This window comes from Thyridium curvatum (assembly GCF_004353045.1).
Source record: "Thyridium curvatum strain D216 chromosome Unknown NODE_65_length_251728_cov_83.732616, whole genome shotgun sequence".
NCBI classification, from domain to species: domain Eukaryota; kingdom Fungi; phylum Ascomycota; class Sordariomycetes; order Thyridiales; family Thyridiaceae; genus Thyridium; species Thyridium curvatum.
The window spans coordinates 105,737-128,958 of NW_022156820.1; the positions used below are offsets into that span (position 1 = coordinate 105,737).

The 23,222-nt window shown below is 49.5% G+C and overlaps 5 protein-coding genes across 5 annotated transcripts; 1 reads left to right on the forward strand and 4 right to left on the reverse strand.

The window, feature by feature from the left end:
- Window positions 1-656: 656 nt before the first annotated feature.
- On the forward strand, window positions 657-2,059 carry E0L32_009194 (uncharacterized protein; the record flags this gene model as incomplete). Its single annotated transcript, XM_031144132.1, has 2 exons — window positions 657-1,120; window positions 1,189-2,059. The coding sequence occupies 2 exons, from the start codon at window positions 657-659 to the stop codon at window positions 2,057-2,059; spliced, it is 1,335 nt and encodes a 444-aa protein (XP_030991304.1).
- A 738-nt stretch (window positions 2,060-2,797) lies between these two features.
- E0L32_009195 (uncharacterized protein) lies at window positions 2,798-3,910 on the reverse strand (the record flags this gene model as incomplete). Its single annotated transcript, XM_031144134.1, has 1 exon — window positions 2,798-3,910. The coding sequence occupies one exon, from the start codon at window positions 3,908-3,910 to the stop codon at window positions 2,798-2,800; it is 1,113 nt and encodes a 370-aa protein (XP_030991305.1).
- A 1,158-nt stretch (window positions 3,911-5,068) lies between these two features.
- E0L32_009196 (uncharacterized protein) lies at window positions 5,069-8,125 on the reverse strand (the record flags this gene model as incomplete). Its single annotated transcript, XM_031144135.1, has 4 exons — window positions 5,069-6,356; window positions 6,415-6,752; window positions 6,810-7,297; window positions 7,393-8,125. 4 exons carry the CDS (start codon window positions 8,123-8,125, stop codon window positions 5,069-5,071), a joined length of 2,847 nt encoding a protein of 948 aa, XP_030991306.1.
- A 1,894-nt stretch (window positions 8,126-10,019) lies between these two features.
- On the reverse strand, window positions 10,020-11,742 carry E0L32_009197 (uncharacterized protein; the record flags this gene model as incomplete). The annotated part of the gene is made up of 3 exons (XM_031144136.1): window positions 10,020-11,024; window positions 11,089-11,621; window positions 11,688-11,742. The coding sequence occupies 3 exons, from the start codon at window positions 11,740-11,742 to the stop codon at window positions 10,020-10,022; spliced, it is 1,593 nt and encodes a 530-aa protein (XP_030991307.1).
- Window positions 11,743-12,477: 735 nt separating this feature from the next.
- Window positions 12,478-14,438, reverse strand: E0L32_009198 (uncharacterized protein; the record flags this gene model as incomplete). The annotated part of the gene is made up of 2 exons (XM_031144137.1): window positions 12,478-14,040; window positions 14,109-14,438. The coding sequence occupies 2 exons, from the start codon at window positions 14,436-14,438 to the stop codon at window positions 12,478-12,480; spliced, it is 1,893 nt and encodes a 630-aa protein (XP_030991308.1).
- Between the last annotated feature and the right edge of the window lie 8,784 nt (window positions 14,439-23,222).

Consider the following 23,222-nt stretch of genomic DNA (forward strand, 5'->3'; position numbering starts at 1 on the left):
ATGGCCTGCATGGATGGGCGTGATGGGTCTGCATGTGTGGATGCCAACGGCCCTCCCTCTTTTCTGTGTTGGCCATGCCATCTCCCATCAGCGTTTATTAGCAGGCGTGGCGGGCAGCCGAACCCCCCGTCCCTCAATGCAATTCGATGCTGATCTTGGACAGGCGTACGCAAGGTAGGCATCTCGATCACGCCAGGGGCCGCACTCACCGTCTTCCTCGGCCTGGTCTGGCAAACACGGGTTTGTGTCTTCCTTTTATTTGCTTCTGTCGTCCTCCCAGCAGACACCTACTTGCCTAGATTCTTTGGAGCGTGGTCCTTTCTTGTATCACTGCTCGCTGTACGATGCAAGTTCTGCCCTTGGCACATCGGCAGGTTCTTGTTATTCTTCTTCATTTTTTTTGGTGTCAGGTGTCAGTCGTTCAATAGCCATCTTTGCAGGCTGAGCGTATCTTTAGCTTTATTTACTGTGCGCAAAGGTCACCAAGTCGAAGGCAGCTCGCGCGATACTTGGTTTACACTCTCGCTGTCGAATAGCACCTTCGGAAAGGCCTGCTTCACTCCTGGCCTGGCTCGGAAGAGCTGACGGAACGGCGACCTCAAGATCCTCTGGTCGCTGCTGCAAAATTGAGATTTCCAACAGGTCCGCCGCCCATCATGATCATGGTGCGCCAAGGGCCCATAGGCCTACTCGCCGTCTTGGTCACTGTCATTTGTCTCCTGGTATACCTCGGCACGACAGCAAAGAATGCCTACAGCCTGCCCTCGGGCGTCTCGGGCGCCTTCTCTTCCTCTCGTGGCGGCGCTCAGGGCGCGTCAAATCCAGCTGCCAAGGTGTACGGCAAGGACTACCGCGGGAGGTCGAAGCCGGCAGACATCAACAGGGTGACGAACTCGACCCTGGGCTTCACCAAGATCTTCGTCGTCGGCCTGCCGGAGCGGTCAGACAAGCGCGACGCCATCGCACTGTCGGCTGCCCTCACCGGATTCGACGTGGAGTGGATCGACGGCGTGCGTGGGACTGACATCCCGGACAAGGCGGTGCCGTTCGGCGTGGACAGAAAGAAACTGATGGAGACGAACCTGGGCAGCTGGAGGGGCCACATGAATGCCGTCAGGCGGTAAGTTGGAGATCTCGGACCGCCCCGAGGCGCTAGAACCCTTTTTTTCTCTGACAACCGAGTGACAGGATGGTCGAAGAGGGTATCGAGTCCGCCCTCATCATGGAAGACGACATGGACTGGGACGTCCGGCTCAAGGCCCAGCTCGAGATGATCGCCACCGGCAGCCGCAAGCTCATGACCGACCTGCCCGAGACCTACTTCCCCTCCCACCCCAAGACCGCGGGCTCGGGGACCCCGGCCTCGCCCTACGGCAACGACTGGGACGTCCTCTGGCTCGGCCACTGCGGCGAGCCCTTCCCGGAGGACCTCGACGAGAACAAGGGTCTGGCCGAGGACGACCCGGCCCGGCTCGCCATGCAGCGCAAGTACACCATCTCCAACGACCCGTCGGTGCCGCCGCGCGCCCAGGTCAAGGGCCTCGCCGACTTTGCGGCCCACCCGGAGCGCACGCGCTTCGTGCACCACACGGCCGCGCCCATCTGCACCTTTGCCTACGCGCTGTCGCAGCGCGGCGCGCAAAAGGTCCTCTTCGACCTCAGCGTCGACCGCCTGGCCGGGCCCTTTGACAACGCGCTCGCGGGGCTGTGCCGGCGCGCCGTCGGGGCATGGCCGGAACTGGCGCGGCGGCGGGCCGCGTCGGCGGCGGCGCCCGGGTCGGGATCGGGGCCCGCCGAGAAGAAGCTCTGGAGCGAGGAGGAGCTGCGCGGCATCACGACCGACAGGGGCGACAGGGGCCTCGACGCCAAGTGCCTCAGCGTGACGCCGCCCGTCTTCTTCCACCACAAGAAGAAGGGCCTGCTGTCGGGCGACAGCGACATCCAGACCGTCGGCGACGGCGGCATCAGGGAGAAGGGCACGACCGAGAACATTGTGTGGAGCGCCCGCAACAACCTCCGGAACATGATGCTCGGCCTCCCCATGGAGAGCCAGTACTGAAGAGAATGGTCTTACTTCATCAGGAAAGCGGCGGTGGGTGGGTGAGTGGGTGATGAGATTGTTGTACGATAATGGATATAAAAGACGCGGGCACGAAAACAGACATACATTCTCATTGAGGGCTGGCTAACTTGGGGGGATGGGTCAAGACCCCGGTCAGCCCCCGTGTCACGACACGGGGCATCTTTTTCCATACATTTTCCCTTTGAACGACAGGCAAGGCGTTTGGGGATGGGGATGGTGTTTCAGCGTTTTCAAAAGGAAAAGAAAAGGCCCAGAATCGGAGGGCTCACATATCTATCCTCTGGATGAGCGTAGGAACAGCGTCCGGTTTCGGTCGTCCAACACAGGGTCCTTTGCAAAGACAGAGATGCTGAAGATGTCAACCGCGGTCCCTACGGCCCACCTAGGGGAATGCTAGACATCATCCTAGGCTACAAACAGCAGACAGACCTTCTCATCATCAGTAAATAAGGGAGGAAGGAAAGCAAGGCTCAAAGGTACGATCTCGTGAAGATCATAGAAAGATCTGTAACACACAATGGAAATCATCAACAACAGCTCCGTCGTTTGCTTCAGGTCCAGCTTGTGAAATCATAAAGTCTCACTGACCAAATGTGGTCGTCTAGTGTATTCCTCTGGGGGGTATCTCTTTCTATATAGCTCCTATTCTCTATCCTCTTTCCGAGGTACATGACCATCCAACTTCACCTCAGATCTCCTCGATCCCTGCTCACCCTACATCATCTCGGCCACCGCCGCAGACGCCGCGGCGGCCCCGTCCCTCACGGCCCGGCCCTGCCCGAGCTCCCGCATGATCCACTCGTACGCCGCCCACTGGACGGCGTTGACGATGAAGGCCCGCACGCTGCACACGGTCAGGCCGCGGAAGAAGACGCGCACGCCGCCCTCCCGGTAGGCCTCGCGCGCCATCTCCACGGCGCCCTTGCGCCGCTGGGCCGGGGATGCAGCGACATCCCCGAGCAGTGCCGCGGCCTCGCCGGTGGTGATGGCGGGGCCCGAATGGAGGACCTGCGCCTGCACCCTGGTCTTGACGACGTCGAGCGGGAACACGCTCGCCCAGGTCACGACGCCCGCCACGCCGCCGCACAGCAGCACCCGCGCCGCCTCGCTCGACCACAGAGTCTCCTTGTGCTGCTGCTGCTGTTGATGCGCGGCCGCATCGGCGGCCGCCATCCACCACCGCGTGCACAGCTCGTAGGCCCAGAAGTAGAAGCCGTAGCCGATGCCGTCGCGCGCCGCCGTGACCGCGCCGCCAAAGTAGAAGCCGCGCAGGCCACCCTCGCGGCGGAAGATGTGCCGCGCGGCGCGCCACGACGAGTCGTCGGGCGGGCCCCGGGCCAGCTGGGCGCGGCACTTGACGAGCTCGGTCGGCGTCGAGACGACCCACGTGGCCAGGCCGCCGGCGCAGCCCGCCAGCCACGTCGTCCAGAGGCTCGTGGCGGGCGTCGTGATGATGATGCTGCTGCTGCTGCCGGTGACGGCGGTTGGCGGGAAGAGGCGGCCCAGAGCGGCCTCGGCGCGGTTGTAGGACACAAAGAGCAGGGCGTTGAGGGCGCCGTAGCCGAGGATGGGGGCGGCGGCGCCGGTGACCAGCGAGGCGGCGGAGCGCAAGGGCCGAGCCGCTTCGACCGCCGATGCATGCGGCGATGATGGTAGGGATGACGGCGAGACTGCAGCGGCGGCGGGAGATGCAATGGCCGAGGCGGGCGGCTTGCTCTCGGCGGCGGCAGGCCCGGCCTGCAGGCGGACCTTGACGAGGTCGAGCGGGTTGCCAATGACGATGCCGACGGCGCCGCTGATGTAGCCGGCCCAAAAGTCGGCCGACATGGCTTTGGAAGCGCCCGGCCCGCGCAGCGATCAATGTGCGTCACACTCGACACAGCTAACGGCACGGCAGGGGGGGCAAGAGAGCGCCGTGAAACAAGTGTCACTCACTCGCAGATGCCGTGTAACATTCCACGCGGGCTGTGAGTGGTGTGCTCAGTGTGCGACGACTGCTGCCGATCGGCGGGGCAGGGTCACAAAGTGGTGCCTATCTATCGGCTCGTCGTCCCGGTGTGTGTGTGTATGACGAGAGTGCTCGATTTTCTGAGAGAGGAAGTAAGTCCACAGGCTGCAGCTCCAATTACCAAGGAAGCCCTCGCCTGTGAGAGAAAATGATGGATAGAGTTGCGGGCTGGTCCCAAGGCCCGGCGCTGGAGCTGCCCCGCAATCGATTGAATGTTTCCATCGACTTGGCCGAGGCTTGTGACTTCATCCGGCCGGTACCCGAAACTCGGAACCCCACACACACCACTGCTGCACCGTACCGACATGGAGACACGGAGGTGAGAAGTGATCGCAGACCCAAGCACTCCACATGACCGGCCGGCCGAGTGGCAGGAATTGCTCGTTGGAGACGGCCCGGGTGGCATCTCTGTACATCATGCCAACCGGCAGCATTGATCCTCTTCACACGGTGGAGATGTCAAAATAGCAAAAGTTACCAAGATTCCAGTCAAAGCTTCAATTTCAATTTGCCATGTAGCTACCATCCACCGGTCCCTGCCAACCTATCCTGCCCTTGCATCTGAGCAGACTCCCGTGAATAATCCGCTAATACGGCGCCGGCCCTACCCGTAAAAGGGGCGAGATGATCTGAGCAGCTCTTCAGTCCTCATAGACGTGCATCGACAAACTGTGCGGTAGAGCAGTACCAGGTCAAGGAGAAATCAAAGTACGACATGACGAAGAGAGAGCAGAACGCAATCGACAATGAATTCACAGACAAAAATGGGGGGTACTCAGACTGCACTGTATACGGCAACGGGGAATTTCTTCTAATTGGGAAAAAGAGAGGGAGAGAGCGAGAGAGAGAGAAAACCCAAAGAAACACAGAGCCAAAACCACGAGACCACCTATCCCAGCCAAGCAGCTTAAGAAAAACAGGAAACAACATAGGAGAGTGTTCTATCATCAACGAGAAAAGTCGATCAAGAAACTGCATCAGTGAGGTGTAGACTTGGGATACTCCCCGGGGATGTGCAGGTGTGAGATGGTGGGCACGCTGTCGTTCCTCGCGGTCCCCGAGACGGGTCGCGCCGCCTTTGTCGGTTGAGAGGAGCCGTTGACCATGAGACCGCCGGCTTCATCACCAGGAGTGTTGAGATCGGCGGTCCCCAGTGAGGTGGCGGTCAGGTCAGTCGCCGTAGACATGCGCTGCTGCTCGAGACCCGAAGCACCGTACGCGGCCCCCGCCACGGCACCAGCCCCAGCCCCAGTCGCCATGTAGGCAGCATTGTTGTTGGCAGCCGATGACGCCACCTCCTTCTCCTCCGATGGATACCCAAATCCCTCGCCGTCCACCTCTCGGTGCATCGAATCCTCCTGTCGCTGCTGAACAGGTCTCGGGCCGCCGATGATCATGCCTAAATTCGCTCGTTCGTGCTCGCTGAGCTGCTGGTGTCGCTCCTCAACGCCTGGGTTCCCATCATTCGTGCTTGTCTGCTGCTCGATCGGCTCGCTCGTATAGGGGTTGACCCCGTCCTGCTGGGCCTCGCGGTTGATCATGGCCGCGTGCGAAGGCGCCTCGTTCATGGGGGTCTGCGGCGTCGCTCCGTAACCGAAATGCTGCTGGTTGTCCTGCTGCGGCCGGCCGTCCAGCCCGGCCTGCCCGCCGATGCCGCTACCAGGGAGCGCGCCTGCCGCCGCAATCACGTCGCGGTCGGGATTCTCGCTGTCGACCACGGCGGCGTTGTTGCTGTTGTAGACGTTGTTGTTCTCGGAACTCACACTACCCGGAGAGTGGGGCGCCTGTAAGCCTCGTTGTGCGTTTACCTGGAGATCAGATGGGAAGCGCCCACCTGGTGAAGGTCGTCTCGGGAGCGATTCCTGCCTCGGGTGCTGCTTGGCGGCCTCGGCATCCACCGCAAAGGGCTCTTCGTCCTCCTCGTCGACGACGCCGTCGCTGCTGACCGACCGCTGCGACGAGCGGCTGAAGCTGCGCGAGTGTCCGCGCACAAACTCGCTGCGCTCCTGCGGCGTCTTCTCGGTCAGGGCCTTGATGTCCTCGTACCACGCCATCATCGTGTCGTGGCTCTCGGCCCGGAAGACCCAGGTGTGCCCGCGGTGCATCGAGCCCGTCTGCCGCCCCTTGAGGATGAACTTGTTGGAGGATCCCTCGCCGGTCGAATGGGAGCCGAGCTTCTGCTCCGGCAGGTACAGCGACATGACCGGCGCTTGCGTCTTATCTGCCGACTTGAATTCGTGGAGATGGGTCGGCGACAGCACGTACCTAGCGAGATCAGCGGACAAATTGAGTCGGCCAAAAGCAAAGAACTAGGGACACTTACCAGCCAGCCGTATAGCTCTTGAGATACTTGCTCTTGCGCTCCAGCAGCCCGGCGCGGACCTCTTGACAGGCGTAGTGGTCGCGGCCGGGGTAGTGGACGTACTGGAACTGCCGGATAGGGATTTCGGGGTCGACAAACTTGTCGTCCTGCTGCACAAACATGGTCCACTCGTGGTCCTTGGGCATGGCGATGGGCCCGACGCGCAGTTCCTCGATGGCGGTCCAGGCCGCGTCGGCCTCTCGCTTCAGGATGCCAGCATAAGCATTGTACGACTTTTGGATCTCGCCGACGACAATAGACTCGAGCTCTCGGCCCGAGCTCTCCAGGTTCAGATAGGCCTAGGCAACAAGATTAGCAAATGCGCGATCTGGCTGAGCGCGAACAACAAAAGGTACCTGGTGCAGGTAGTTCTCCTCGTCAATTTGTCTCTCGAGCTGCCTGTCCACGGCGAGACGCAGCAGATAGGGGTCCTGCTTGCCGGTCGCCAGAGAAGAGTCGAGGTCGCTCTGGCCGAGGACGTCCTGGAGCGTCTTGACGGCCCTCTTGGTGCCGTCCATCTCCTTTTCCACCGAGTTCTTGAAATCGCCAGACAGGTTCTTGATCTCCTTGATCTTCTGGTGGAGGTCACTGCGCAGGCCGATGAGGGCGAGGATGACGTCCTCTTCAATCTCGCGCGCCTTGTTCGCTTCGAGAATGGCCTGCTTGTTGTAGCCGCGGAGGACCTGCAGGGCCTCGTCGAGGCCGCCCGTCGTCAGGAAGCCGGCCGGGGTCGAGGTGTTGTTCAAGACATTGGCGAGCTTGAGCAGAGACTTGGACTTGTGCTCGTAGTGCGTCTGGATCTCTCGGAAGTAGGCGATGAGATCTTTGAGGATCTTGCGCCAGGCTGGAGTCGCTCTTGTCAGCCAATTACACGACATAATACATCTTGCCAGGCGCATGGGCGAGCATGAACGACGAGGCACGGGAGGCAAGACTCACATTGGAAGCGGTTGGCCAGGGCCTCGGTGGGATTTCCCGAGGTAGGCACGGGGCAGTAAAAGGCGCTCTGGATCTCGTCCGGGTCGGTGTTGCTCTGCAGGGCCAGGCTCTTGACACTGCCGGCCTTCATGCTGCGCCGGCTGCTGCTGCGGCGGAGGCTGCCGCCCCTCCGCAGGCTGGCCTTCTTCTTAAGAGTGTTGCCCCGCGAGGGCAGCTGAGAGGAGGTCTCGTGGTCCTGGCCGCCGACGGAGCCGCCGGAGACGGAGGCAGACCGCTGCAGGGTGCGGGTGCTGGCCTCGCCGTCCATCATGATGGAGCTGCCGCGCTGGCTGGCGTCCCACTCCTCGGTGAACTTTGTCGGTCGCTGGGCGACGGGAGCAGGGAGGGGCGTGGTGCTGCGACCGCGCTGGGGCTCGTGTTGCGATCCGGGGGACACGATGCGCGAGTTTGCAATGGTGTTGAGCCTGGTCGGGTCGTCGTGGCCGTCGGCAAAGTGGTTTGCGTTGTAGTGGTGAGGATCCTCGGGGGAGTACGGATGGTCCTGGAGATGCGATTGCTGCTGCTGGTGGTTGTAGCGCGGGAAATAACCGCTGGACTGGCTAGGGGTCCTGGCAATTGACTGCGATCCCGAGCGCTCGAGAGTGGTGGCAGAAGAGGCTTGGTTGTGGAGGTGAAGAGGTTGCTGAGGTTGCGCTTGGGGTGGTGAGGTGAGAGGGGACTTGGCCGTCGCCATGTTGACGCAATCGCCAGGGCGCAAGCTCAGAGCGACAAGGAGCAGCCCAGGCTAGCTACGTAGTAGGGAACACAAGCTCCTCAATGGGAAAACCTTAGTGAGCCGGCCCTTTTGCCCAGGTGGGTGCACACGCCAAGGTCGGATGAAAGAGAGTACAAGGCGCCACACTCACTCACTCGCTCACTCGCTGCAGTGTCGGTCTCGCTGTCTCTTCCTCCTGCTCAGTTCAATGCTGCTTGGTCGCTGAGCTCTGCGGGGTTGAGGGATCTAGGTAAAGTGACGGATTGGGTGTCGGATGATGCACGACTCGCGCGTGGTGGAGGACTCAGTTCAGCTTGCTTGGGCTGCTTTGGGCCGAGCACTGGAGCAAACCTAGGTAGGTAGGTACCTTGGGTGGTAGGGGGCATCGGTAAATCAAACACTACCTGCACCAAGGAATAGTGGATAGCACTGTGGGTTTGTGCTGTAGGCAGGGGAAAGCATAAAAAGGACTAGGCAGGCAGGCACAATAAGTATATTCCGTACAGCGAGGACAGAAATTGACGATGGGAGGGAAAAAAGAAGAAAAGGAACAAGATCAAGAACAAGATGGCGATGAGGCCTGATGTGCTCTCGTCTTCCACCACCAGGAGACCCTGTTTCCCCGCAGGCAATTAAAACCAGCTGGGACTGCTCGTGTCGGTGTACTTGGGCCTGCCTCACAATACGGAGTACGTACAAAAAAACACCACCAAATCTTCGCATCCTTGGCAAATGCCAGGGTCCCAGCAGAGGTCGAGATAGGGTCGCTGTTGAGCGGAATACCCGGGACTGACATGTGCACCATCGACAAAGCAATGCCAGACGTCCCAGCTCTCAGCCAGAAGCGCGCCAGAGAAAAGAAGGGAAAGAGACCACCGAACCAGCTCCAACGAACCAACATCACCAGATAGAAACCGATGACGTCGTCTGGGCGCCAAGCCTTGGCTATCCCTGTCGCACATCCACCACAACTTTCCACAAGCGGGCCATCCATCCCCACACAGCTCAGCTGCCCCAAGCACTCAACTCCAAGGTCGATCCCTTCTCCAGATCGCAAGCTTGCAATCTGACAATCATGGCTGGTGCCGTCCGACAAGAAGTAGCAGCTCTGGACTGAGCCCTAACTGCCGCTAGGGTACCTAGGTACTAGATATGGTCGTTTCCAATGCTAATGCCAGGCACCTTGTGCAAGCTCAGCATATTGTATTGTACCAATGGATCACGACAATCATCAACCAGGCATTTCCAGCCCATCCGGCATCCCAGTACCGTCCTTGAACGGGGAAACGACGTCATTGATGTTGAGCACCTTTCCACGTATCGTATGACCTCGCGAAACGGAATCGATTGGAGTTCTTTTGTAGAATTAGACGCGAGCGTCCCCAACCTCTCGCATATTTGACTCGACGGGCAAGGAGCCCATTGCATCTCCGCCCTCCCTGAACGAACCGCCGCATCCCAATCCCGTAGTCGGTAACTAGTTTCACCCAAGAAAAGGAGAGCCTATCGGGTGGTGTGCAAGTAAGAGGGTATATTCCTGACTGTATATTTTGGTCCAAAAGTATGTTCTTGAGCTCCCAGACGATCCCATAAGCCAGAGCTCTGTTCAATCATGCCTCTTTGTATGATCCAAGGAAGAGGCAACAAATGCACAAACGAGGAACAAGACGCGCAAAAAAGGAGACGAGCGCCAAGCGGCTTTAAACATCTGTTGAACGCCGTGCTATGCCGTGCAAGGATAATATCACGATGAGGCTATCAGCCACATCGACCCGTATATACGAAATCCCGTGCGTACAGATCCGATTCTGTCCGTCAAACATTACAATTACTCGGTTCCAGGAGGTGTGGTAAGGGGCTCTTCGGCCTCGTCCTACGAGACCGGTGCAGTCTCGGCGGAGTGCAACGTCTTGTCCGCTGCGCATAGATTAGTGCTGGAAGTGGCCTGTCTCAACCGCGCCCCCCTTCGAGGCGGCGGGGCTTTTGGCGGGAGCTTCTTGTGGCCCTTTCCGTTGGCCTCGAGCGCCGGAGCAGAAGGTGTTGGAGCCGTGGCTGTAATGACCGGGACGCCGTGCCGGTGCTTAGGGACCGCCGGAAGCGCTTTTCTCGGTCTCCTGACGGGGGGTGCGACACTCTCTGACGAGCCCCCTCTGGTATGTGTCGGCGACCCTGTCAGTTCCGGCGACGACACCGTGTCTGGACTGGAGTCTTCCGCCTCGGGTGCGCTGCCCGTCTTGCGACTTGGCGTCTTGACGCCAGGCTTCTCCATGACGGCAGCCACATCGACAACGCTCATGCTGCTGGCGGCCTGCGCGTTGCTCAGGCTGATGCCCAGGAGCTTGCGAGCGACGTCCCCGTCGCCCGTGTCCGCCAACCACTTCACCTTGGAGACGCGGTCCACTAGCCGCAGCGTAGTCTCGTCTGCTGGCGCAAAGTGCAGATTGCCCACGCCGCCGAGAATGGCCAGGACCTTGATAATCTCTTCCCGCTTGTAATGCGGCGGGTGGCTGAGCTGGGTGTGAGCGAGGAGCGGGTACAGGACGCGAAGATAGGTATGCCGCAGCGACATAAGCTCGTTCGGCAGGTCCAGCAGGTTGCGGATAATGACATCAAGCAGCACTCGTAGGTCGTTGGTGTAAAAGTATTCGTACGTCGCCGTTGTGGTGAATAAAAGATAGAGCAGCTTCAGAATGAGGAGCTGCAACGACGTCTCTGTCTCGCGGTTCAGCAACAAGATGATGTTTTCGCCAAACGTCCGATATCTGGGCCCGTGGATACTGAGCACCTTGATCACCCTGTTGGTCATGGGCGCTGTGGGCGACGAAGGGTCGGCGGCTGCGGTGGTCGTTGCCACCATATACTGCTCATTTAGGACCAACTAAGATCGGACTTGTTAGCAAACACGGCTTGGGCCCTTGGCACGAGGACTCTGTTCCACTGACCAGGACTCTGATGATGGGGTAATGATATGGGTCATCGGCATCATCCGATACGTCCTCGATCAGCTGAAAGAGGTACATGACCAACGCATCGTCCACATGGAGCAGGTCGTCTGTCCGTACCCTCTCGATCCGGGACATCTCATAAGTCAATTCCAGCAAGAGCCGGTGTAGCCGCCGGTCGTTGTCCCGGTAGTCCTTAACGAGGTCGACCAGCCTCGCGAAGCAGCCCTCGTCAATCATGCGCCGAAACACATCCTCGTCGGTGCGCCCGTCGAGGAGCAGAAAATTGGCAATGACGTGCAGCGGTCCAATCTCGTCCTCCTGCAGCAGGCTGTAAATGATCTGCGTGCGCACGTAGTCGCGGTGATGCACAAATATCGGGCTGTCCAGCAGCTTCTGGGAGCAAGTCGCTACATCGTCCTCGTAGCTGAGGTACTGGTCTCGGCTGGTAGATACCAGGGAGAGCCAGGAGCGCAGGGCGTCGTCGATGGACTCGTGGTCGCTACACGGAGCAGAGAGAATCCCTCCTAGATCTGCAGGAAGAAATACTGGCTGTCAGTCTTCGTAAGGGGAGAGGGCACGACGACGCATGAACTGACCATCCCAGAACTGCTCCTCACTCCCCACCGATGGAGCGGCCTCGTTGTCCGACATGTTCTAGCATCAATCACGAGAGGACCAGCCGGCCGAGGACAATCTCTCCTGGGCTTCATCGATGGGAGAGGCCTTCGTCGTCAAGACAAGGAGGAGGAGGAAGGCGGGCGAGGTAGATGTGACGAGAAGTGGCAGGTAGCACCAGCCAAGGCTTGGATTGCATATGCCGCCACATGAAGACGAGACGTAGAATGTCAGCCCCACGTTTTGCCTACACGGGTCAGGAAAACCGTCACGCTGCTGGCTCGGGGAGTACGGGTGCCGTTGGCGTGCTGAGCGGCCCCGCTGCGCCCACTGAACCCCCCAAAACACATCCATCCATTCACCGACCGCCGTTATCGCTAGGCAATGGGGCTAGCCAGAGTCGAAGCGACTTTGGCGGATGTCGTGAGCCGGCTGGCTGGAGGCGCAACTGTCAATCTGCATCATCGATCGCCAGTGGAACGAACTTATTGTCTGAAAGTATACAGTAATGTACTTAGGTACACATAGAAATGTTCTATTGCCTCTAAACCAAAGAACTGCCCATTGGCCTCCCACGTCTACTTGCTTCATAGCCCAATACTCGTACACATAGATCGTTGGTATCACAGAGGCCCAGAGGCACTCAGCGCTCTTACTCCTCTCCCCTCGATGCGCCTCGGAGGTCTCAAGCAAACACCATCATCTGCACCATCAAGCTCCCGATGCCGAGATTCGCCCCGGGAAAGTCGCGTACAACAAATCAACAAGACCCTATTCTTCCTCCTCGTAAATCTTGACCTTCTTGGCGTACTCTCGGATGTTGCTCACGATATAGTCCGAGATGGTGTTGCCCCGGCCGGCGGCGACCCTCAGTATCAGCTCGTTCAGCGTCTGCCGGCCGAGTATATCGACGTGATCCGCTGTATTGGGGCCTCCCCGGGGGTTGAAACGCTCGGGCTCGTGCGCCATTTCCACGACGGTAACCTTGGCGCCTGCCGGGTTGTATCGCTTGAACTTCCAGCCCTGGTTGCACATGTAGCCGGTGCTGAGGAGGTTGACAGTCCCGTCGCCCTCTCCCATGACGACACCGTGGTCGACCTCTCCCTCGATCAACCCAGTATCGATCGTCATGTTCAGGTTGGTCAGCAACGGCATCTCGGGAGAGCGGTAAAAGTAGGCTCGTTCCGTCGGCTTGCCCACACCGTAGAAGCAGTAGATCTTGAGGCTCGGCGCGAGGGGCAGCCTTGTTTCGAGCGGGTTGATCCATCGACGGGGATCGTCCTGATTCGACTCGACCTCGGCCGTCGTGTGGGCTACGCCGTGGGAGTAGCTGCCTTTCAACTGATCTTGATACCAGTCTTCGGTCGTGTTGAACAGATAGTCTATGGACCCTTCCACAGTCAAGTTCCTGTCGGGCGTGGTCCAGTTCTTGCCTGTGCGGAAGTTCAGCAGTGACCCGAAGGAATGGAGCTGGCCGGGCTGGTCGTCCGGGGCTCCATCTAGGTCACCCCATACCGCATTACCGCCAATGGGGAGCATGGACGATATGCCGGGCATGGTGCGAAAGATTTCTGCCCGCTCCTCCTTGCTCAGGAACTTTTCCAGGCCATAGACGGCGAATGCGTTCAGCTGAGCAGTGTCCCTCATTTCCCCAGATAGGACTGCCGTCAGTCCCTTGACCGCACCCAGCATGCACCCGCTCACGTTGATCCACGAATCCACGTGTCTCTCGACCCAGTCGGGACCACCCTCGCCGCCCTGGGCCGACTCGACCCAGTGGAAAAAGTAAAACAGCACCTGGGAGCCCATACTGTGCGTTGTCAAGACCACCTTGCGCTTGGACGTTTGGACAGCCATCTCGATATAGAGCTTGAGCCTGGTGAAATACTGATCCCTGACCTCGAGGTTCGCATAGGACAGCCGCCAGTCGTACGCCGCAGTGAACGAGTTGTTGGGGTCGTACCCGAGCGATGCTAGGTTTTCAAAGATCTTGTTCCAGATCCAGTATCCGGTGATAAAGAAGTCGGTAGCATCGAAGCCCTGAGCGGCCCTGAGCTTGGCATCGGGGGGATCCAGGCCCGTCTTCTTGTCCAGCATGATGTGGCGCTTCCACACTTCCTTGTCGAGGACCAGCGCTCGCATCATGGTCCAGCTACCCCACAGCCGCTTGCGGAAGTACTGGCGGGAGTGGTTCGACGTGCCCCAAGACTCGAGGCCCGTGGAGATGACACCGGGGACCATGATGATGGGATGGTCCGCATGCAGCCCTTCTGCCCGTGCCTTGGCACCAATCGCAAATGCATCATAGCTGTCTATGAACTCTCGCTCCCCTTTCTATTGGACAAACGGTTAGCGACGTGGTCAAAGGGACGGCAAGGACCGGACCCAGCAGCTGCACATACGATGAGATCCCGCATGTCCCTAACAAGCCCGGCGGGAAGGACGTCAAAGAAGCTATCCATACTGAGCTCGCCGATCTCAGGAAAGTCGATCAAGTCATTACTCTTGGCAAAGAAACCGGCAGCGATGATGCCAAATATGCTGCCGAGCAAGAAGATGAGGGTGGTGCGCCTCTTCTTCGTCTTGACTTGGTGATGGATCACCTTTGCGGTGACAACCTTAGCATCACCGCCCTGCTTTTCGGGGCTCTCATCCCGGGGTGTCGGGGCCGGGCTAGAGCTGTCAGAGGGCGTCTCGTTGCCAAGCACACGGCGACGGAGAGTGCTGGCCATGGTGAGGGCTGGCGAGTGCCAAGTCGGCTCGGGTGCCGGACGGCGCAGGCCCGCCAAAGGTCGACTCGGGTGCCTCCGGCTTTCACAGCAGAGGACAGGGAGGACGGGAAGGTGTCCTTGGAGGATGCGACAACTCTGTGGCGCCGGTTCGGAGGTAATTCTTCGCGCCTCCCGGCGTGTTCAATGATCTTGATTGGCAGTTGGCATGCAGGCCATACACGCGTACAGCAGCCTCGCCCGAAGCGACGACGACGATTGGCGGCGCGAAATAAGCTCACGCGAACCGCAAGCGAGTTCGGAAACACTTTCGTGGCGCCAAGGACACTGTCAGACGATTGATGCGGATGGAGAGCCCGGCGTTGCTCTTAGTGCTTGCAGCTGGGATTGAGCCTGGCCTGTCTGACGTCAATCATGGCCACTGTAGAGAGGGGATTTTAGTCAGCCCCTGAAGTGGGCCACCAAGTTAGATTTAGTTGGCTTCTCGAGAGAGAGAGAGTTAGAAATTAGCAGGCCACAATCAACCACTATTTTTGACCCCTGCTTTGCAATACCAGAATCCGGAGTTTTCATGGTGGGGTGAACCAGGATATTCCCTCTACTATGATGGAATTACCTTTCTTTTCTCGTTCTCTAGAATCAGATTCTGTCTATGGATTTTCCCTCTCCCTGGTCCAAGCACGCCTTTGCTAAATCTCAGGCCTCCTAGGCATCACCGACCTAAACTGAACTTTATCACTCGCCGCCTTGTAAAGGACCATGACATTTATGGCTATGGCTGAATTAGTATGTAGCTAAAGTATGAACCCTAGACTTCCCTAAACATTTAAAATGACTTATTGCTTATAGGCTTATATAGAGACATGATTTTATTGTGACAGGCTGTCTCTTAGAAGAGAGAGAGACCTACTATAGAATTTACTAGACTAAAAGGATTATAGTGGTACTCTTTTTACTATAAAGTGGCATAGAATAGATATAGCTCTACTAATGGCTAAGCTAGCCATCTAAACCCTATAGGATAAGCTAGGACAGAACTAGATAAGGACTAGAGTTACCAGCATATTGATATATATATATAATAGGCCTAGGACATACCTATAATAGATATACTGATAGACTAGTAATAAGACAGTATAGTCATACTACTTATATATATATTAGATATACATACATCATATCCTATAATATATCATAATAGTCCTATATAGCTAGTATATCTTAATGTACTTATAGCTAGCTAGACTTAGTTAAAGAGAGTAGCTAGATATAGCCATACTATTAAGATCTTTAACATATAGATATATCTATTATCCTAATAAGAATTAGAGAATCCTCCTTATAATAGAAGATCTAGACCAGCTAGCTATAATACTAGTGATCATACAGCTATATAGAAGTCTACTATAGGGAGTAAACTCTAGAGAGGCCGGCTAGAAGCCACTACTAGAGTTAGGTTAAGTATGCTATCTAGGTTGTCTATACTAATAGGGAAAGGCTAGACCTTACTACTAAGTCTAGACCTATAGAGCTATATAATAGGGAATGCTTTAATAAAGTAGGGCGATACTTTAAAAGTCAAACTTTAAGAATTCTTAAAATTTCCAACCTATAGTAGCCATAGAGCAGTAGTAAAATAGATAAGTGAGATCATCTAAGTATATCTCAATAAGCATATTCTACATCCACTAGACAGCAATAATCTTTATATAGTAATAGTAAGATCTTACAGCTATAACTATTAGCTTTTTAATAAAGGACTTTTAACTTTTATACTTTACTACTTTCTTAGGGACCCCACCCTATAATTCAACCTACTAAGTGATAAGGGAAAAACTCCACCCTTTATACTTCATACCTTTTATTATTTAAAAATCTAGAACTGACTTTCTAAACTTTAACTATTTCAGCCTTAGCAATTCTTACTACTTATTAGTTCTTACTAAACTTCTGGCTGTAACCACATCTCAGTATATTCTAGAAGGACCTTAGGGATATAGTATCACTAGTATTTACCACTAGTATTCCCCAGTTAAGATCTTCCTTTTAGAGAACACACTTAAAAGGCAGAGAACTAGCAAACAGTTTCTTATAGCTGACTTTAAGAGTCTTACTGATATTTACTAGTTATAGGTGGCTAGTATTACTTATACTCATTCTCTTAAAGAGCATTCTCTATTACCTAAGTTAATTATACTAGCTATACCTAATAGTTCCTAGTATACAGCATTAAATTCTTCTTATCATTTATTTCTATTAAACTTCTTAGAGCATATCAACAATCTATCTTAGTAGATTAATTCTTTAGCCATCTCTACTTATAAAACTAAGCCATACTTAATAGTTAATATATGTCCTTACATATATATATTATTAATTCCTAGTATGTCCTTATCCTTATTATCATCTCTAGTAATAGATCCTATTAAGAAACCCTTATCCTCTATTACATCTAGAGATCTATTCATCCTCACTCTAGATTTCTTATTACTATATTCTTAGTCTATTAGAATGCTGCCTTTTAATTCAACCTTTACTAGCTATAGGGATTCATCCTTAGTAGAATACCTAGAGAACATCCAGGCTTATGTTCTTATAATAGGAATCGCCCTAGGTAAATCTCAGACTATAATCTTACAAACACTCTTCTGTCAGAATCTAGTAGGAGACACTGCTATATAGTATTGCATGGAACTCACTAATAATAATTAGTAAGATTATAGTATCATTAAAACTAAGTTCCTTAAGAAGTATCCTAAGGTAGATAGCTTAGAGATATAAAGTCTTATTATAGTATTAATTATAATATTTACTTATAAATTAAAAGAGAGTATTTCTAATTACTTAGTGTGAGCTACCTAGCTTAGTCATTAAGCTGTTACAGAAGAAATATAAAACCTACTTTAAAGCCACCTCCTTATCTAGTTAGTATAGAGCAAGCATAATACTAATCTTAAATAACATATTAAGGACAGACTTATCACCTATAGCATACTCAGTAAGGATTTATCTATATTCTCTAGTAGGTGCTTATTTATTAGTGTCTAAGATACTATTCAGGGCTACTTAGTCGGCTATAGAGAGAAGCAAGATATATTTACTAAGAAGAACCAGCTCTATATAAAAGAGGGACTGCTAATATATACTTCTTAAATAGATGAGAAGGTAGACCATCTCAGCAAGACTGTTAAGGCCTTAACTAAGGTTGTAGACCAATTCACATCAGTGAAACTTACTGAAGTATTGAACATAATATCCTAGGCTGCTATAAGAAATTACCAGACTTCTTAAGGATCTTAGCAACACCTAAAGTCACTGATAGGGAATCAAACCTCCAGCTGCATGTCATACTCCTAGTAAGACATATAGCTTTAGTATAGACAATAGTGAAATAACATTCACTATTTCAGGTGCAGAGAGTTTAAACACTACAAGACACAGTGCCCTAATCCTGAAAAGGCTCTCCCCTACAACCAGCAAAACATACTACAAGAAGAGTATTTCAGAAAATAAGACCAGTAGATAGGTCAATAGACTTCTCAACCCTATCAGTCTAGATAAACTTACTAAAGTCAAGCGGTAACTCTACCGCTATAGGGTGAGATGTTAGTTATAAACTTTAAAGAAGTCCCTTTTCATAAGCAATAAGATAGTAAGGCTGTTATAATAACCACTAAGCTAAGAGAGTGTTATACTTTTACTGCTAGTTATATTGATAAGACTTATAAGAAATAAAATACTCCCTACCTAGTAGATCACTCTACTAAATCTTAAGTCTAATAACAGGAAGCTAGTTATATTAAAGACAAGAAAGATGCACCTAAAGGAGGAAAGTCAGTTACTTTCAACATCCTAGATAAAGCCACTTAGTCTAAACCTACTTTATAGAACTCTAATCTAGCCCTAGCCATACCCAGCCTCTCTTATAGTGCTATAGCTAAGCTATATAATCTAATATAAGCTCTAATAATTATTAAGCTTGAGGATGATAAGGATATAACTAACATAAACCTACCTATATCTAAGCTTCCCCTAAATCCCTATAAGAGTCTCCCACCCCTATCTTAAGATAAGATCTACTCTCTCTATTAAATAGTATAAGGATTAATTAAGAAGAACCCTCTAAAGAAAGTAGCACGCCTCTAATTGCATATAGCTAGGCTCACTAATAATAGACTGTCTCTATTCTATATTGCTAATCTCCTAAGTTAAGTTCCAGTTAATATTACTACTACCTAGCTGCTAGATATTTCTCCCTATCTTCATACTGAAATAAATAAGTTTATTAAGCCCACCTAAAAGTCTATTTAACAACAACTATATATTAGAAACTTAGAAAAGAAGTTCTATAAAGCAGAATTCTTAAATCTTAAGCTTGATAGCACTAGAGGTACTGTTGCTAATAATACTACTTCTCCTCTTAGGAGAATAGAAACAGCTAGTAGACATCATCTAGAAGTTAGACTTAAGCCTTATAAAGCCTAGAAGGCAACTATCTCCTTTATTAGCAGCAGTATTAAAGGTATCTTTATATCTCATATCATACTTAACAGTAGCACTACCTTAGACTTAATTAGTCTAGCATTCTGTAAAAAGCACAGCCTTCTTATAAGAAAGTCTATAATACTATAACATATCTATCTTACTGATAATCAAGTTATAACTACTGATAAATATATTCTTATTAATATTATAGTAGGAAAAATCTTAGTCACTATACATATATTTCTTTTTAGCAATAAGAATTTATAGGACATTCTTCTTTTATAGGGTTGGCTTAACTAAGTAAGAGTAATCTAGAACTAAGAAACTAAGAAGCTTATTATATTTAATTAGAATAGACAACCAGAAGAGAGTGTTAAGTTCTTTCTAAAAGGCTCTATACCTACTATAATTAACATCAAGCCTATAATAGATAATACTAAGCAACCCCTAATCTAGGGTCAACTCCTTAACTATTTTGACTAGAAGGATATAGAGGATTTCAACCCTACTGCCAACCAGTTACAGGAGATAACAGAGTTTCTCTACTTAGCTAACAGCCTTAACCAGTATAAGACTGACACTCTACTATAGGCCCTATAGGAAAAAGCTTATGCCTAAGTTTAGAGCCGGCCAGTTCTCAGGTAACTAAGTCTGACTCATTTATAGCTAGTAACTAAAATCTTTTCTTACCCCTATCCTCTAGTTACACTTATCTAGAAGTTTTTAGAGTACTTATAGTAGAGCTCCTAATACTAGATAGTATTACTTATCCTATAATAAATAAAGAAATTAGGTCCCTATATTTTTATAAAATAGTAACTATAGCTATAGAGGATTTTCCTTATATTAAAGTAAACCATTTTTATCATAATTTGATTCCTAGAGATTAAACTCTTCTAATCTATTATCAACCTCTATTATCACTTAAGTTTAAGATCTCCCTGCTAAGAGCGGTAGAGTGCAACTCTCTAGACCTTAACTAAATCTTTTCCCTCACTCAATCCTTAGAATCCTATAATATTAAAGTTCATTTAGCCAATATAGATAATATAAGATCTTAAGACTCAGGATCTCCTCTAGCATAAGATTATAATTATCTTAGTGACATTAACCATAATCCTTAAGAAGCACTAGGTATATAATTATTAAATATATCTCCTCCTCTCTTACTAGAACCCTAAAAGAAGAACCTTACTATATAATATATAGGATTATTAAGATTATTAGTCTAGTAGGATTAAGAACATTAGATTTATCTTCTCTAGGCTAAGAGGAATCTAAAGGTACCCTCCTCTCCTATAGCCGGTAGATTAATCAATATAGTATATAGAACTAAGAGCCAGACAGCTATAGGCATAGGGCCAACCTAGAATAAGAACAAGACAATACATAATAGGACAGGATATACAGATATACCTATAATATCATTAGACAGTACTACAACATAGCCTATAACAAGGCTAGACAAGATGCATACAGGCACTTTATTCCTAGGTATAAGATATACACCTAGGATAGGTTAGGATATAATTAAGATATAGCTATACAACCTAGCTATTACTAGCATGTAGATCTAGGACTTCTACCTTAGAAGAATCTAGAGACTAGACTTAAGTTATTTAAACCAACTATACTCTCTACCTCCAGCACCTACAGCATATAAGGATATAGACTTCTCTACTATAACAAGACTACTAGGCAAGCTAACCCTAGACAACTACCTTATATAGCACTCTAGAAAGTTGCTATACAGGTAAAGATTAAGCGATATATAGGTAAAAGCACTTTATAAGTAGGAATAAGAAATCACTAAGTGTGATATCTATATAGCTGATATAGGGGAAGAAATACAGACATTACTACTAAGTTCAAAACCAGAGGGCTATATAGGCATTAATACTGGTATAAAGTCACTGATATATAGAGCTGTGCTAAATTTAGTAGGGAAACTAAATTTAAAGAGAGACCTCTTTAAAATCACTAGATGCCTATAAATTAGAGAACTAGGCTAAGCACCACTAGAACAGGTTAATAAGTGGTTCTTAGCTAGCAGCATTTATATCAGCCAGGGGGCCATAACACTAGAATAAATTTACTAAGTTAAAGATTTATATTACACCTATAAAGATGTCTTTATCACTTAACTCTAGAATATAATAATTACTAATATCATAGATCATCCTATCCCTCTTAAGAAGGGCGCTACTCCTTATCACCTCTATTAGGTCTGCTAGACCTATCTATAAGTTGTATAGTTAAATAAGACAATTTCTAAGATAGAACACTAGGATTTAATATTCTATAGAACTTTAAGATAGGCAGCCTAGACTCTCTTTCTATCTAAGCTGAATTCCTCTAAGTTTTATATGGTCCATAATTACTGACCTATTAATTCTATGTCTATCTATTTACAATACCTATACTACTCCCTTAAAGCCAATCTTAACACTCTTATGATAGGCAGACTGGTTATATTCTTTAAGTCTGATGTAAAGAATGGATATTAGGGCGTCTCTATCTAACTAGAGGATGAATATAAGACAGTATTTATCATACTGAATAGTATGTACTTTTACTGAGTTATGGCCTAAGGACTTTATTACACTCCCTAGACTTATATAAGGTTTAGTAATTTAGTTTTTAGATACCTACCACCTAGAACTAATATCTATACGCCTAAACTAGAGTCAGTTCTTAGATTCAACCTAAAGACTAGGGATGCCTATATTATTTATATTGATGACTATTGCCTCTTAGGAACCATATTTAATTCTTATTTCAACTTCCTTTATAAGAAATATTTCTCTTATATTATATTTAGCCTAGTTCCTCTTTTATCTAATAAGACAGAATTATTTTATAATTCTTTAGAAGTAGTGGGCATATAGCTCTATAATAGGAAAATCTACCCTTCTGATAAGCACTGTTACTGATTCTCTAACTAGAACTTATATTAGAAATCACTTCCACCTTAGTCTTAGAATGAGGTTAATAAGATAATCTATCTCACTTCATTCTTATAGAAATATATTCCTAGTCAAGCGGTGCTTGTACACAAAATTAAATCTATATTCTTTAAGAAACAATCTACTACCACTCTATCAGAAAAGCTATTAGTTAAGACATTATCTATTAAGCATAAAACACTAGAGTGGACTCCTAAGTATTCTATAGCCCTCTTCTAGATTTATCAGTCAGTTACTAATAACTATATTTATAGTATTGATTACTCACATCAGATTTATCTAGCTATTAATATATATCTTAATAGTATTAGCAACATCTTATTTTAATTAAAATCCTAGCATCCAACCAGCATAGCTTACCACCTAAAATTGTTTAAGGATATTAAGATCAATATATTCTTAAGCTTTAGTCTATTAGTAGCTAAGTCCTGATACTTAATACCTAAGAAGAAGATACTAGCCATTATAAAAGCAATCTTAAAAGTATAATAGATAATTTAAGGATTATTATACTTAGTTAAAATCTATATCAACCACTTATTAATTGTCTAGTTAATAAAAAATATAGATAGAGTATATAGAAAACTGCTTAAGTTTATCAAGAAAATTACTTAATTCCCTCTTGAATTCTATTACTACCTAAATTCTGACAAGATGATTTTAATCACCAATAGCATATCAAGACTCACACCTCCTCTCTAGAGAGACTGTAGGAACTATAAGTTTAATAGAGCAGACAACTTAGATACTAGCTTCTAAGATACTCCCTAAATCAAGAACCTCATCTTACTAAATAGAGTTGTCTATATATTAAGGGAGATCATAGGGTTACTAGACGATTTCTTTAAGAAATTTAAGTGCCTAGAAGAGTTAGTGAGGTTGGCGCAAGCCCTACTGCCTTTTAAGGAGCTAGTAGAACTATACCTTATTAAGGAGCAACTCTAACCACTAGAAGAATTAATATAAGAACATAATGAACTATAGCTAAGCAATATTATCAGCTTCCTCCTCTATAGCAATAAGAGAATCTCTTATATTCTATTAAAGTAATGAAGTTATATTAAAAAGAGAGTAATAAAGTTCTGCCTAATTAATAGGAATCTATACTACTATAAGGTAGAGGATTTCTTATCATACTATATTAGTAAAACCAGTGTTAAAGAAGCACTCTACTAGGCTTATAATTACTATAGTTATTACTTTATGATAATAACATCCTATTAGCTAAGAGGAAAGATCTAGTGGCCAAAATAAAGTGATGATATTTAAGATTACTGTAAATAATATTATATCTACTAATAAATTTAATATGACTATATAGAGAAAACCCCTTCTT